This window comes from Macrobrachium nipponense, chromosome 32 (genome assembly GCF_015104395.2).
Source record: "Macrobrachium nipponense isolate FS-2020 chromosome 32, ASM1510439v2, whole genome shotgun sequence".
Lineage (NCBI taxonomy): Eukaryota > Metazoa > Arthropoda > Malacostraca > Decapoda > Palaemonidae > Macrobrachium > Macrobrachium nipponense.
In genome coordinates this window covers 61,465,679-61,480,636 of record NC_061094.1, presented here as the reverse complement: position 1 = coordinate 61,480,636, position 14,958 = coordinate 61,465,679, and the positions used below count along the sequence as shown (strand labels likewise).

The window sequence follows — 14,958 nt, the reverse complement described above, 5'->3', positions numbered from 1 at the left end:
ACCAATAATAATAATAATAATAATAATAATAATAACAACAAAATGAAGCTATTCGATGGTCTGAGAACGGGTTTTTGTTTTAAAGCATTGAAAATAATGTTTCTTCTTCAGTTTTTTTTTTTTTTTTTTTTTTTTTTAATTCGCCTTCTCACTCACACGGTTGCCGGGTACGGGGTGGTTTAATCATGCATGCCGAAGACGTTAAGAGCAATAACAGTCGTTTATTTTATGCAAACTGCATCCTAAAAAACACATAACTGTCTCTCCTCGAGTCTGGTGGAAGGGTAAAATGCAAAGCGAGCAGCTGGTAAACAGCGTCCATAAAAGCTGATGGAAAGACGGACGTTCTTTAGCTAGCATACATTTATTTTCTATCAGCAGTTTTTTAAGTCTTCATGCGCTTACAATGTACGGGAGGGTTTCATTGGCTGAAGGAGGATGTTTAATCAAAATAAAACAGAAAAGAGATGGAAATTAATCAAACTTCATTACGAAATACTGAACTATGCGAGTTAGTCTGGTTCGTCTGTCGCCAATAATTTTTTTTAGATGATTTCGAGGAGTGAAAATGAAATAATAATAATAATAGCAATGAAAAGGAACCTGGAAAAACTAGCAGCTCCAGGACTCATGCAGAAGAGTGTGCTCCTAGAAACAGTACACACACAGTGAGAAAAGTGATGGACTCCTAAGGAGGCAGGATGCAACCCGGAACCCAACACTATAAAAAACCACCCCGTAAAAAAAAAAAAAATTATTCTTATTATTTATTATTTAACATGCAAACTAAGGAGACCATTTAGTGACTACCAGAATCCATCCTCCCCCCCCCCAACGAGAAGTGAAATCACTCGCAACGTTCGGTTAAGAAGCTGGACAGCTAGGTAAGGCACACACACCAAAGGGCACGACCACTACTTACGCGTAAGGGGAAAAAGGGACCCCAATCACCAAGAGATTATTGGAGCGTATGTAGAGCCTCCACATTCCATTATGGTACCCTCTCCCATCCAGGTCCCAGATACGGAAGCACTGTAAATGAAATTTGAATTAGAATCATGGTTATTTTGAATTAGAGTCAAAAGGTCCTTATAGCATTTCATAACTAATATTTTACGGCAGTGTCGATGAGACTATTACCGATTTACGTAATACATAAATGATATTTTTCTATTTTATTTTTATTTATCTCATGTATCTAGATTGTGTATGTTATTGTCTGTACTTTGTATATTCCGTGTATATGGCCTTGAGCTGAAATATTTTTTTATTATTATTATTATTATTATTATTATTATTATTATTATTATTATTATTATTATTATTATTATATTATTATTAATGGCAGAATTTACAGAGTTTACTTTATACAGAATTCTCTCAATTCTTCTTATGACTTGCTTGAGAGAATTCTGTATAAAGTATATATTTAGTAAAACATGTTTGAGAGAAGGTCTGTTTCCAGCATATTATTATTATTATTATTATTATTATTATTATTATTATTATTATTATTATTATTCACTAAAACAAAATTTTACTCTTGAATGGCTAGAGAATTGAAAGAGAAACATTTTATTGGAGAGAATGAAATACAAAGGCCTTTTTCACAGCTAAAGAAAATGTCAGTCTGAAATACAATAAAAACTAATTTATATCCTATTTGGTATTAATTATTATTTATCATATCATTACGTATCATGAGCGTCAACCGAAAGTACAATGAAAAGCAACTTCATTATTTCCACTTTATTGTAACTTCTTATTTACTATTTATTAATAAATATTTATGATTACCTTAGCGACTTGCAACCAGGTAGAATAGTCCTTATGGTGCTCCATTTGAATGAAGAGCAGGAAGGTCTGCCCACTCGTCTCTGGGAAAAACCCCTCTTGGCAGGGGCTGCGCGTGTGGTCCATAACAGTCCCTCTGCGAAGCATGTCTTGCAGTAGGTCTTCGTAGGCGTCTTTTTTGAGGCTACAAGAAAAAAAAATTATGTTTGTATACACACTTGTATCTCTCTATTATATATATATGTGCGTGTATGTACTATGTATGTATATAGAATCTACTAGTCCCTTTTTATTAGATTCCTATGTAATTTCAATAACCACAGTGCCCTCTTAGCTTCTCGAATTCTTCACACTTATTTTGGACAAGCTCGTCACTAAAAGGCCTTAGATCCAAGAGCACGAATATGAAATAATTCTTATGTCCGACAGCAGGATTCGAACCATCATCCAGGGTATTAGAACGATAGATAGATAAGTAGTAGATATATGGACCACCACTCATCAGAATAATAATATCACTAATCAACACTAGTTAAAAAGTTAAGTATATCTTAGTTTTACCAGACCACTGAGCTGATTAACAGCTCTCCTAGGGCTGGCCCGAAGGATTAAGATATTTTTACGTGGCCAGGAACCAATTGGTTACCTAGCAACGGGACCTACAGTTAATTGTGGAATCCGAACCACATTATATCGAGAAGTTAATAGCCGTTTCATTTGAATCTATGTGATGAGAGATTTTTCAATCTAATTTCGGTCCAAAATATCACACCACCCAAGAGCTTACCTGTCTAGATCCCTAAGCTCCACGTAGGCTAAAGTGTTGAAGGAATGCTTCTTGAAGTAGGTGTCCTGGAAGTACGAATTCATATTGAGTCCTGATGACCCGAAGTGGTACGTTCTGGAGACGTCGGGTACTATGCACTCCCTCCCTCTCCGGATGTCATCCAGCCTCATCCACATGTCCCAGTCCCACATCTGTGACGGATGAGGTGAAATTTTACATTTCTGTTGGATGGTGATTCCATAGTCTACCATCTGTCATGGAGTTGCATTTTTATTGAGTAAAGTTCACATCTGATATAATTTTTAACTTTTTTTTTTTTTTTTGGTTATGATGCGATCAGAGATTTTCTTTTCGTTTAAATTATTTTTTACTATCATTTTAAAAATGGAATTCTTTCGATGAAGCATCAAAACGAACCTTGGTAGGATTTTAAATGAATTTCCTCCATAAGCACCACCTTAACTTGAACTTCATTTATATTACGAATTATTCTGGCAATTTTGAACCAAATCGTGATTACACAGCCAAAACGTTCAAGATACAAAATAGAAGCAAGTGATTAAGCTTGCAAACCATTGCATTTTCCGTAACCTTCTGATAAGGAACACAACTTGTCAATCAAACTTTAACTACAGCGAAATCACATTAGCTTGATAAAACTTGCTAAAGTACAAAGTGTCCATAAAGTCCCAGTACCATTGCGAGCAATAAATACTTGTTATGGTTCTGGGACTTATGGACAGCCTGTACACTTCGTCAACAACCTTTTCAGGAGTCGGCCACTTGGGTTCAAGCTCCTCCTTGTAGAGGGATCTCTTCAGTATCCAGCCCAGGCCTGGCATAGTCTCCACCCTGTAGAGCAAGGCCGGGTCTCCGCTCGTGTGCTCGTAGCCCTGGTCGTTCCAGGCACTGACACAATAGACGGTTGGATCCTCCTCTATCAGTCTCAGGGTCTGGCTGAAGTAGCTGTGAGTGAGGAGAGGCAGAGTATCTCTTTATTACTGATGTTATTACTGAAACTATTGCTGCTGGTGCTTGTGCTAGAGTTGGTGTTACTTATGGTGCTTCTTATCCTATTGTTAGTTTAACTTTAACGGGTAAATTCATCCTGTTATTTTTGGATCAACGGTGGAACAATTGTGCAGACTCGTTCAACAGCTTTATAGTACTATAATCAACACTGGGACGGCTATCTCTTCAATCCTATCACATCACTTTTCGAGTTACTTTAGTTCCTTCTAAGTTACCAATAATAGCACAGTAACACCTAGCTCCAGTAGAAACAACAAACAAAGAACATAAAAGTTTTATTTCCAAAAAGGTTAACGATAATGTATAACTTCTCAACTGATGACGGTAACAGTTACAAGGAAAATTTTTATGTGCAAAATTCAGCTGCATCAAGCTATAATTCATGAGGGTAAAGTTCACTTTTGATAATGACAAGAATTTCTAGATAATTATTCACCAAAACAGCAATAGTCAGCAAGTTGCTCAGGTACTTAAAAATTGCAAAATTTTTTAACCTACAGAATCATTCGTACGCCCAAACCACACGTAAATTTCAGATGAACTGAGTTTTTTTTTTTTAAAGATAATGAACTACTCTTGATATCACCAAATCACATGTAAATGTAAGAACACACGAATGTATGCAGAAGGAAACACAAACCTGAAGAAATCGGGAGATACGTCTAAATCTTCCTCCAGAATGATGGCGTAGCGAGATGACGGGAATATATTGAAGGTAGCTGTCAGGGATGCTTTGTAATGCTGAGCTATCCTCGCGTTCCTTGACTGGAATGAGAAGAGAAACAAGTTTCCTCAACTGGAATGAGACGAGAAACAGACTTTCGACTGGAATGTGACATGAGCCAGTTGGGGGTTGGGGGAGAGGGGGGGGGGTGGTGAAGGCGCATACGGTAGGTGATTTAGAAAAATAAAGGTTCATCACCAGACCAGTTATATATCAACACCTAAATATATCGAACACATTACCTAATACTCGATACTAATATCCACACCATGAAACTGATGATCTCACCATACTAATATCCACAGACACATAGACTGATTATCTCACCTTACTAATATCCATACACATGACTGATGATCTCACCATACTAATATACACACACATGAACTGTTTATCTCACCACACTAATATACACACATGACCCGATTATCTCACCACCCTAATGTATACACACATGAACTGATTATCTCACCATACTAATATCCACATACATAAACTGGTTATCTCACCAGACTAATATACACATACATGAACTGATAATCTAACCATTTTTAATATTGACACACATGAACTGATAATATCACCATACTAATATCCACACACGAAACTGATCATCTCACCATACTTAATATACACATGAACTAATACTCGATATATATGTATGTAAATGATATATTCAGACTCTCATACATATCTATAGACACATTAACTAACTACTCTGTATGTGTAGAATAAATACGGTACAGGCAGTAACTTACCCCCAGGGGGGTATGCTGGATACCCCGCAGCCCGAAAAGTTTGGCGACAGCCAGCGGTTCCTCGTAGTACCCGTCGATGAACACCGTAATCATTTCGGGGTTGACCCCGGAGGCGGCCAACAGAGAGCGCAGAGACCTGTCGGGGGAGGGCGGAGGGAAACGTAAACAAGAGATCAAAAGGACTCGAAAATGAGTCTCAGGAGGAGGAAAAAGAAATGGGAGTCGTCTGGAGTTCGTCTTATGACGAGGCTTGCTGCGTCGCCATTTGGGAAGGGCTGCGTGATTTGGCTTTCTTCTTGGGATCGGCATTGCTGCTCTCTCTCTCTCTCTCTCTCTCTCTCTCTCTCTGTTAGAACATTATTAGTACTAATATTTTGACATTAAGCTAAGCTTGCTCTCTCTCTCTCTCTCTCTCTCTCTCTCTCTCTCTCTCTCTTCTTTCCTCTATATATATATATATATATATATATATATATATATATATATATATATATATATATATATTTCTTCTTGTACTCACGTCATTTAAGCTTTAAATCGGAAGGACAGAAATTGTTCTTATCGCCTTCTGTATATTCTACTTTTCCTTGCTTAAGTATTAAATATCTTAACCTAATAGCATTGATTTTAACAAAGTTTTTATTTATTATAAGATCCACAATAATATGTCCGTGGTAGAATGTGAGGACTTTATAAACATATTATCGTGGACCGTATACAGGTGACGACCTTTTCCGACACAGAGTTTTACGCAAAGATTTTATCCAAGCTAAATGTCAAAATAGTAGTAATAAGGTTTTAACATGAGAGAGAGAGAGAGAGAACCGTTTCCGATACAGAGTTCTACATAAAGATTTTACTATCGTAGCTGAATGTCAGAATATATATATAATATATATATATATATATATATATATATATCTATATCTATATTCTGACATTCAGCTACGATAGTAAAATCTTTATGTAGAACTCTGTATCGGAAACGGTTCTCTCTCTCTCTCTCTCATGTTAAAACCTTATTAGTACTATTTTGACATTTAGCTTGGATAAAATCTTTGCGTAAAACTCTGTGTCGGAAAAGGTCGTCACCTTGTATACGGTCCACGATAATATAGTTTATAAAGTCTCACATTCTACCACGGACATATTATTGTGGATCTTATAATAAATAAAAACTTTGTTAAAATCAATGCTATTAGGTTAAGATATTTAATACTTAAGCAAGGAAAAGTAGAATATACAGAAGGCGATAAGAACAATTTCTGTCCTTCCGATTTAAAGCTTAAATGACGTGAGTACAAGAAGAAATATTTTATTTTTATATTAACTTATTATACGATTTAAAAAGGAATACCAGTGAATAAACGTCTGCTTCTGAGTAAATCTAAAAGATAAGCAAATTACTGTTACGGTAAATGATCCTGTACACAAGTTGATCAACAAAGTATTACACACTAATAGTTTGTAGTACTAAGTATGCCTTAAGCAACAAAGTATTACACACTAATAGTTTGTAGTACAAAGTATGTCCTAACCAACAAAATTTTACACACTAATAGTCATTAGTATAAAGTATATCCTATAACATCCTTCACATCGTAACACATAACATTCTCTGACAGACGGATGCAATAAAATTATTTGAATGAACAAGAAGATACCAAGACCTGGAAATACACTTGGTGCACCACGCATGCGCAAAGTGTGCGTGGCTTTGAGATTCAAAATCTTGCTTTGTACCAGTTTACGAAATGAACTTCCTGCTTACCTATATAGATAATGTGGACGGTTGCTTGCAATTATGGCTACGGGGACGTCGTGAACTTGGTTGTTGAGGAGCTGAAAGAAAAATAAGAAGGTTAACAAAGCATATTTATGATTTCGAAGTATGCAAATTATGTTGAGTATATCAGTGACTCTTACCGACTCGAAAGTGGTTTTCCCCTTTTGATTTGAAAGTGACCTAAGAGGGATGGTGAATATCAGTATATATATATATATATATATATATATATATATATATATATATATATATATATATATATACTATATATATATATAATTTATATTGTCACTTTATTGTTGTGATATTTTATTCTTAGCTATTTTATTATTCTGTTTTTATGTATATGAATTTTATTGTTATCCATTTAGTTTGTTTTCCTCCTCCCCGGTGTTTGTCTTGTTTGGTAATTGCCACTAATGACCATTCTGTCTTTCCATATATTTGTGAGCGAGGGTGCTGTCACCGCGGCTGTGTCGGAGATTGTTTGGACTGAAGGAGTCAGTTGATCTCTGAGCCTTATTACTCCTGGTGACTTGGATTTGCTACGTATCGCCTACTTGGATTTATGATTATTCTTGAAGGATTTACGCTTTCATCCTGCCTCACCTTCGGCTCAGTAAATGTCGAGGGGCTCTCACTTAGCCAAGGTATAAGTGATTAATATTTTTGGAATGTTCACGGCGATCTTTGTGATGCCCTTGGCTCTGGTTTGATTTGGACGTCCCGGGTTTTTTGGAGGATCATCCTCGAGGACGTAGGATCGCTGATGTGTGAATCCTGTGGAATATCACTTTGTCACTTCACTTTTGTCTCTGGACGTCAGAGGCATATAAGTAATTGTAAAGATCACGGCTATAACTCCAGTGTTACGGAGGACAGGAATACCTATATATAATTAAGGAGATCACGGCCACAGCCTCCAGTATTTAAGAGGCGGGAAACCACCGTTAGGGTTTAGTTTGATTTGATAGGTTTTATTCTTGCTTCCGTATGCCTTCTCCTGTCTGAACCCCCTTCTCTTTGTGGATGTATCTTTGCTTTTTCCTATCTTAATTGGGTAAGTGTGTTGTTTCATAAATAATTCAGGGTGATTATTGGTTTTCAATAATATATGTATTCCGAGGTTCAGGAGTAACTTCTGTCTAGATGTTTTGTATTAAATTTAAGTATTTTTGTGGTGTTTCGTTTTCCCCCATGAATTAATTTTTGCACTTTGATAATATTTGAGAGCTATTCCCACTGATTGTGGACTTAGTTTTCTTGTTGTGAACAGAGTTTGGTAAGAAAGATTATTTAATTTTTTAGTAACGGGAGAAAAGGACCGTTACAATATATATATATATATATATAATTATATAGATATAATATATAATTATATCTATATATATATATATCTATATATATAATATATATATATAGTATAATATACACATAATGACATTCACATCCTTCTCACAAAACAGTGCTCTAAGCTTCGATCCCACAACCGCTAAACATAGCAAACTCAGGGCCAACCGAAGTCGGGAGTAAACAGACTCCCAATCCAACGAACAAAAACAATAAATAAGCGCTAATAACATCGCGCCATTTTATCATAAACGACCATAACCAGATTCTCCATCCCGTCCGTAATGGGGAGGTACGCAGGGGGAGGAAATTACCTCGCCATATCTCACGAGAAGGGAAAGAAATCAAGGAATTGCTGTTGGACGTGGCGGCCATCGGAGAATGAATTATGAAGGGATGTGGGAGACGAGACACGAAGGGTTGGAGAGTCTCTGTCCATTTATGTGCGATGGGATGAAGGGAATAAATGGAATTGGTAGAGGGAAGAGATAAAGGGGAGAAATAGACTTGCTGATTTGATATAAATAATAATCGTAATAATACTAATAATAATAATAATAATCGCTCAGACTCAAAGCGAAATTGCTTCGACGATACGCCGAGAATGAATATATATAAGTAGATGGCGACATGATGCCAAAAGGTGTTTTCGTGCGTGCTCATAAACGGCTGACCGCGCATGCGTAGTACATGTGCCAACACAAAAAAATTAATCAGAACTTATAGGTTGCATCTATAAACACGCTTTCGTACAAATTATCTGTCTGAGTGATGCATGCGCGCCAGTCTATATAAAGTATCCATATGTAGACCAGGCCTAAGCATGATTATTATTATTACTGTTATTATTATTATTTTCATCATCATATACTCACTGGCTCCGTCGTGAAATCCAACGGTGCCGGTTCGGTACACGAACAGACAGAGCCGTAGCCTTCGATATGGCTGCAGAAATCCCTCCTCCTTCTGTGTTCCTCCGTGTCTGGCCAGTCACATTCGCTCTCTGAAATGGCAAGTGTTAGGCAGACATAATTTGTGCTTGGTATATAATTCTGTCTGACTTTTTGTATTTTCGAAGACATCTAATGTTCCTCTTAATACGTTTTAATCTCTCTCTCTCTCTCTCTCTCTCTCTCTCTCTCTCTCTCTCTCTCTCTCTCTCTCTCTCTCTCAAAGAAGATTATGTAAAGTCATACGTTTTCTCTCCTTATCTCTTCAACATTCTATCGCAAAGCCACTTGCAATATTATTAAGACAAAGTGTAGATACAGGCAAGATTTATGATGAGCACAAATTAGCATATATTACCCCTACTTTCAAAAGTGGATCAAGACTAGAGGCAAGTAATTATAGGCCTGTGAGTCTAACATCACATATTATGAAAGTGTATGAAAGGGTAATGAAAGAAAAATATTATGAAACATTTAATAAAAAATAATTAATTGTTTAATAAAGGACAACATGGTTTCGTACCCGGAAAAGTACACAACCCAACTGTTAGTCCACCGTGAGAACATATTCAAAAATATGAAAAGCGGAAATGAAACAGATGTGGTTTATTTAGACTTTTGCAAAGCTTTTGATAAAGTAGACCATAATATTATTAGCGAAGAAAATGAGAAAACACAATATCGTGGATAAAGTAGGAAGATGGTTAAAAGAATTTTTACACAACAGAAAACAGATAGTTATTGCAAACGACGAGAAATCGGATGAAGTCAAGGTAATATCCGGTGTGCCGCAAGGTACGGTGTTAGCTGCAATACTGTTTGTTATTATGATTGAAGGACATAGACAATAATGTGAAGGATTCGGTAGTGAGTAGTTTCGCAGATGACACAAGAATAAGTAGAGAAATTACTTGTGATGAAGATAGGAACGCTCTACAAAGAGACCTTAACAAAGTATATGATTGGGCAGAGGTAAATAGGATGGTATTTAACTCTGATAAATTTGAATCAATAAATTATGGAGACAGAGAAAGAAAGCTATATGCATATAAGGGACCTAATAATGAGACAATCACAAATAAGGAAGCAGTTAAAGACCTTGGTGTGATGATGAATAGGAACATGTTATGCAATGATCAAATAGCAACTCTGTTGGCAAAATGTAAAGCAAAAATGGGAATGTTGTTACGGCACTTCAAAACAAGAAAAGCTGAACACATGATTATGCTTTATAAAACATATGTTCGTAGTCCACTTGAATATTGCAATATGATATGGTACCCACACTATCAAAAGGATATTGCACAAATAGAGAGTGTACAAAGGTCCTTTACAGCTAGAATAGAAGAGTTAAAGACCTTGACTACTGGGAAAGACTACAATTCTTAAATTTATATAGTCTAGAAAGGAGAAGAGAACGCTACATGATAATTCAGGCATGGAAACAGATAGAAGGAATAGCAGAAAATATCATGGAACTAAAAATATCAGAAAGAGCAAGCAGAGGTAGATTAATAGTGCCCAAAACTATACCAGGAAAAATAAGGAAAGCACACAGGACATTAATCCACTACGCACCAGCATCGATAATGCAGCGTCTATTCAATGCGTTGCCAGCTCATCTGAGGAATATATCAGGAGTGAGCGTAGATGTGTTTAAGAATAAGCTCGACAAATATCTAAACTGCATCCCAGACCATCCAAGATTGGAAGATGCAAAATATACCGGAAGATGTACTAGCAACTCTCTGGTAGACATTAGAGGTGCCTCACACTGAGGGACCTGGGGCAACCCGAACAAGATGTAAGGTCTGTAAGGTGTAAGGTCAGTCTCTCTCTCTCTCTCTCTCTCTCTCTCTCTCTCTCTCTCTCTCTCTCTCTCTCTCTGTGTGTCTGTCAAAGAAAATTCTCTCATTCTCTTTCTCTGTCTTTCTCTCTCTCTCAGTCTCTCTCAAACGATTCTCTCTCTCTCTCTCTCTCTCTCTCTCTCTCTCTCTCTCTCTCTCTCTCAGACGATTCTCTCTCTCTCTCTCTCTCTCTCTCTCTCTCTCTCTCTCTCTCTCTCTCTCTCTCCAAGATGATTCTTTAACTCACTCTCTCCAAGATGATTCTCTCTCTCTCTCTCTCTCTCTCTCTCTCTCTCTCTCCAGAACTTCACCCAGGACCTACCTTCCAGAGTAACGAGGGGGACCTCTGTCCTGAGCATCACAGGTGTGCCCCAGGTATTGAAATCAGGGCTGTGAGACAGCTGTTCCCCGTAGACACGCCCCCCTTTCACGCTCACGAACGCCCACATGTCCCTCCACCCTAACTCGTAGGCGTGGCTGCTGCCCAGACGTCTTATGGCCTCACGCCCGCTGCCTTTCATCTGGAAGGTGCCCTCGTCCTGGTGTGACAGATATGATTGATATTAATGGATGTCTAGGTGGTTAAATTTCTTAGATTGTAGATTATTCATTTTGTTTATATACAAAATAGTAAATACATTACACAGATATATACATACATACACACACACACTATATATATATATATATATATATATATATATATATAGATATATATATTAGATAAATAAAATATATAGATATAGATATATAATATATAGATATATATATATATCATATATATATATAATAAAAATATAATATATATATATATATATATATATATATATATATATATATATATACACACACACATATATATATATATGATATATATATATATATATATATATATATATATACATACACACACACACATATATATATTATAATATATATATAGATATTATATATATTTATATATATAATATTTTACTTTGTTCGCAAAACCACTGGTATTCCTTGGATTCAAGACTGAATACATTCGTTTTGGAAAAACGCACAATAACAAATTTATTGTTAAAAAAATACAATACATAAAGCTGTCAAAAATGACGAGTCGTTTTCTGAAATATTCAGGTAATTACCCACTGAAATTACAAAACTTTTTTTTTTTGACAAGTATTAAACCACAATCGAAATTCAATTGTAACTTTCTCTGGCAGAAGGGCATCATTGAATTTCATCTGGTATTTTGTGAAATACATCATTTTCCGCTGCATAAAGTGGCAGAAAGTGTCAGGTATTTTGACGCTTGTATCAAGGAAAAGTAAATAATTTGTAACAGGTCACATGCATTCCGTAACTCATTTCAATTTCTTCGAATTCTGATAAAGATGCGACAAACTTAAAGAGAAAGTATGACATATCATTATCAATCAATTAAAAATCTCTTTTGTTATTTATGTAACAGAACAAATACAGCTTACTGTAATGAAAGAATGCATAATTATGAAACGTATCTTTTAAAAAATAATTATCGTGTTTTTATTAGAAGGGTATTTATATTTCCGTTGCAGAGCCAACATCCTAATCTGTCGCTCAATATTGATTTTGTAAGTCAATCACGATATCCGTTTGAAAATTTAATAAAGCATTACACGGTCACAATATCCCTTTTGAAATTAACAAGACATAATTATTAGCTGTTAAGACCTCATTAGCATCTTACGAACGAAGATAACTATGGACTAATTAATATCCCCAACTTCAAAACCGCAGCTTCTGCGTACAACTTATTACCGAGATCTCTCAAGACACTGTGCAATATTAATAAAAATTAACTTAACGAAGACACGCCTGATTTCAGGTTAATTTTAATCTAAGAAAGACGGACCTTACTTCAGATTAATCAATATTGGTCCAAGGAAGATATGCCTAAGTTTACATAGAAGCATAATGAATATAACACGCAAAGTCTTATGGCTAAGATCGATCAGGTGATATTACATCTTCTCTTCGCAACTTGAAGCGTGTCAAGTCTAGGCCTAAGGCTCCTTCGGGAAGAGAGAGAGAGAGAGAGAGAGAGAGAGAGAGAGAGAGAGAGAGAGAGAGCTCGGGGGCGCGTAGAGGAAGGACTTGGTGCTGAAGTTACCAACAGGAGGGCGTTAATTACGTCTGGCCTTAGGACTTTTCCCTGCTTGAAGAAAAAGGTTGATAAAGGATTCACCTCCTGGAACTCACTGCTTATTCTCCAAAATCCGGAGAATAAGGCTTTTTTTTCGAGCGTCAATGTGATTCCAGGATTTTTATTGTCCGCGGTCTTTATATTTATGAACAATGGACTTTCCTCTTCAGAGAAAAACTATTCTCAGAAAAAACATATAATATTGTCGTTTACGTGATAAATATTTTCCCTCCGAAATTACCTCGAAATCTGCTACATAATTCATAACTCGTTATTAGAGTAATTACATTCCATTAAGTAAAACTGTTCTCATAAAAAGCAGACAATACCTTTTACGTGATAAATATTTCCCCCCAAAATTACCTCGGCATTTACAACATACTTAATAACTCGATATTACATTAATTACATTGCATTAAATTAAGTGTAACTATTCTCAGAAAAGATATGTATATATATCTTGTACGTAATAAATATTTTTCCCAAAAATAACATCGGTATTTGCAGCATACTTCATAGGCTCGATATTACAGTAATCACATTGCATTAAATTAAGTAAAACTGTTCTCAGAAAAGGCAATATTATCTTTGACGTGATAAATATTTTCCCAATAAATTACTTCCGTATTTGGAACATAATTCATAACTCGATATTACAGTAATTACATTTCATTAAGTAAAATGTTCTCAGAAAAGACAAATAATAATAATATCTTTTACATTTCATTATCTTTGTAAGATGCGCGAATTTTAAGTCATCTACGCGCCTTTTTTCCTGAATCTAACTTTCATATACCAACGACAGCTCAAAGAATTAGGGTTTATCTTCTGAATTATAATAATAATAATAATAATAATAATAATAATAATAATAATAATAATAATAATAATTAATAATATAATAAGAAAAAGGCCATGTGGGCTTGTCTTATGTAAACTGGGATTTATATGAATAATAATAATAATAATAATGTTCTAAAGGGTCCACAATAATACAGAGTAAAAATTCCGTGTATAATTTAGAAGACTTTACAGAAAGCTTTCGAACCCTTCCCCGAGTTCATCTTTTGGACTGAAGATGAACCCAGGGAAGGGTTCGAAAGCTTTCTGTAAAGTCTTCAAATTTTACACGGACTTTTTACACTTTTGTATTATTGTGGACCCTTTAGAACATTATATATACTCTCGTGATAGAGAGTTTTTCCCTAATAATAATAATAATAATAATAATAATAATAATAATAATAATAATAATAATAATAATAAGACAAAACCCCCAGTAATCTCGTCTTATATGAATTGGGGTTTATATGCTAATAATCAATAATAATAATAATAATAATAATATAATAATATAATAATATAATAATAATAATAATAATAATAATAATAATAATATACTGACTTTGGACAGAAACGGTCTCATCAACAGTGATTTCACTTAGCTATGCTCTAAAAGCTGCCCAGATCAGCATAACTCATCACCTCATAGAAAAGCGAAACTTCTGAAGGAAAAGAACGGAAGACTCCCAAAACAGCAATTAAAACCCCCAACCCCTTCATTATTCAGGCGACCTTGGGAGCGAGGGCGCGCCTGTCCTGCCAGGACATATCCTACGGAGCGCTTACCTTAATGGCTAACACGAGGATTCTTCCGGGGGACACCATGTTGAGGAAGAGGGTCATGGCTTCGTCCTCGTGGGGGGAATAGGTGTCGAAGACCCTCTGGGCCATGACGGCTCCGCTTGCCCTGGTGTAGGACC

General features: G+C 35.7%; 1 protein-coding gene across 1 annotated transcript; it reads right to left on the bottom strand.

The window, feature by feature from the left end:
- Positions 1-918: 918 nt before the first annotated feature.
- Positions 919-14,957, bottom strand: LOC135207550 (protein O-linked-mannose beta-1,2-N-acetylglucosaminyltransferase 1-like). Its single transcript, XM_064239381.1, has 10 exons — positions 14,825-14,957; positions 11,351-11,567; positions 9,107-9,234; positions 6,867-6,937; positions 5,096-5,231; positions 4,254-4,378; positions 3,346-3,547; positions 2,582-2,772; positions 1,798-1,978; positions 919-1,032 (listed from the first exon to the last, which is right to left on the bottom strand). Exons 1-10 carry the CDS (start codon positions 14,927-14,929, stop codon positions 919-921), a joined length of 1,470 nt encoding a protein of 489 aa, XP_064095451.1. The 5' UTR covers positions 14,930-14,957.
- Between the last annotated feature and the right edge of the window lies 1 nt (position 14,958).

Bases quoted from the DNA above. Each gene is read 5' to 3' on its own strand.
- LOC135207550 (XM_064239381.1), bottom strand. From the start codon at position 14,929: ATGGCCCAGAGGGTCTTCGACACCTATTCCCCCCACGAGGACGAAGCC. The intron at 5,232-6,866 runs GTAAGCAGGAAG...CTCCCCCGACAG, and splicing joins CGTCCACATTATCTATATAG to GTCTCTGCGCTCTCTGTTGG. The intron at 3,548-4,253 runs GTTTGTGTTTCC...CCTCACTCACAG, and splicing joins GTATCTCCCGATTTCTTCAG to CTACTTCAGCCAGACCCTGA.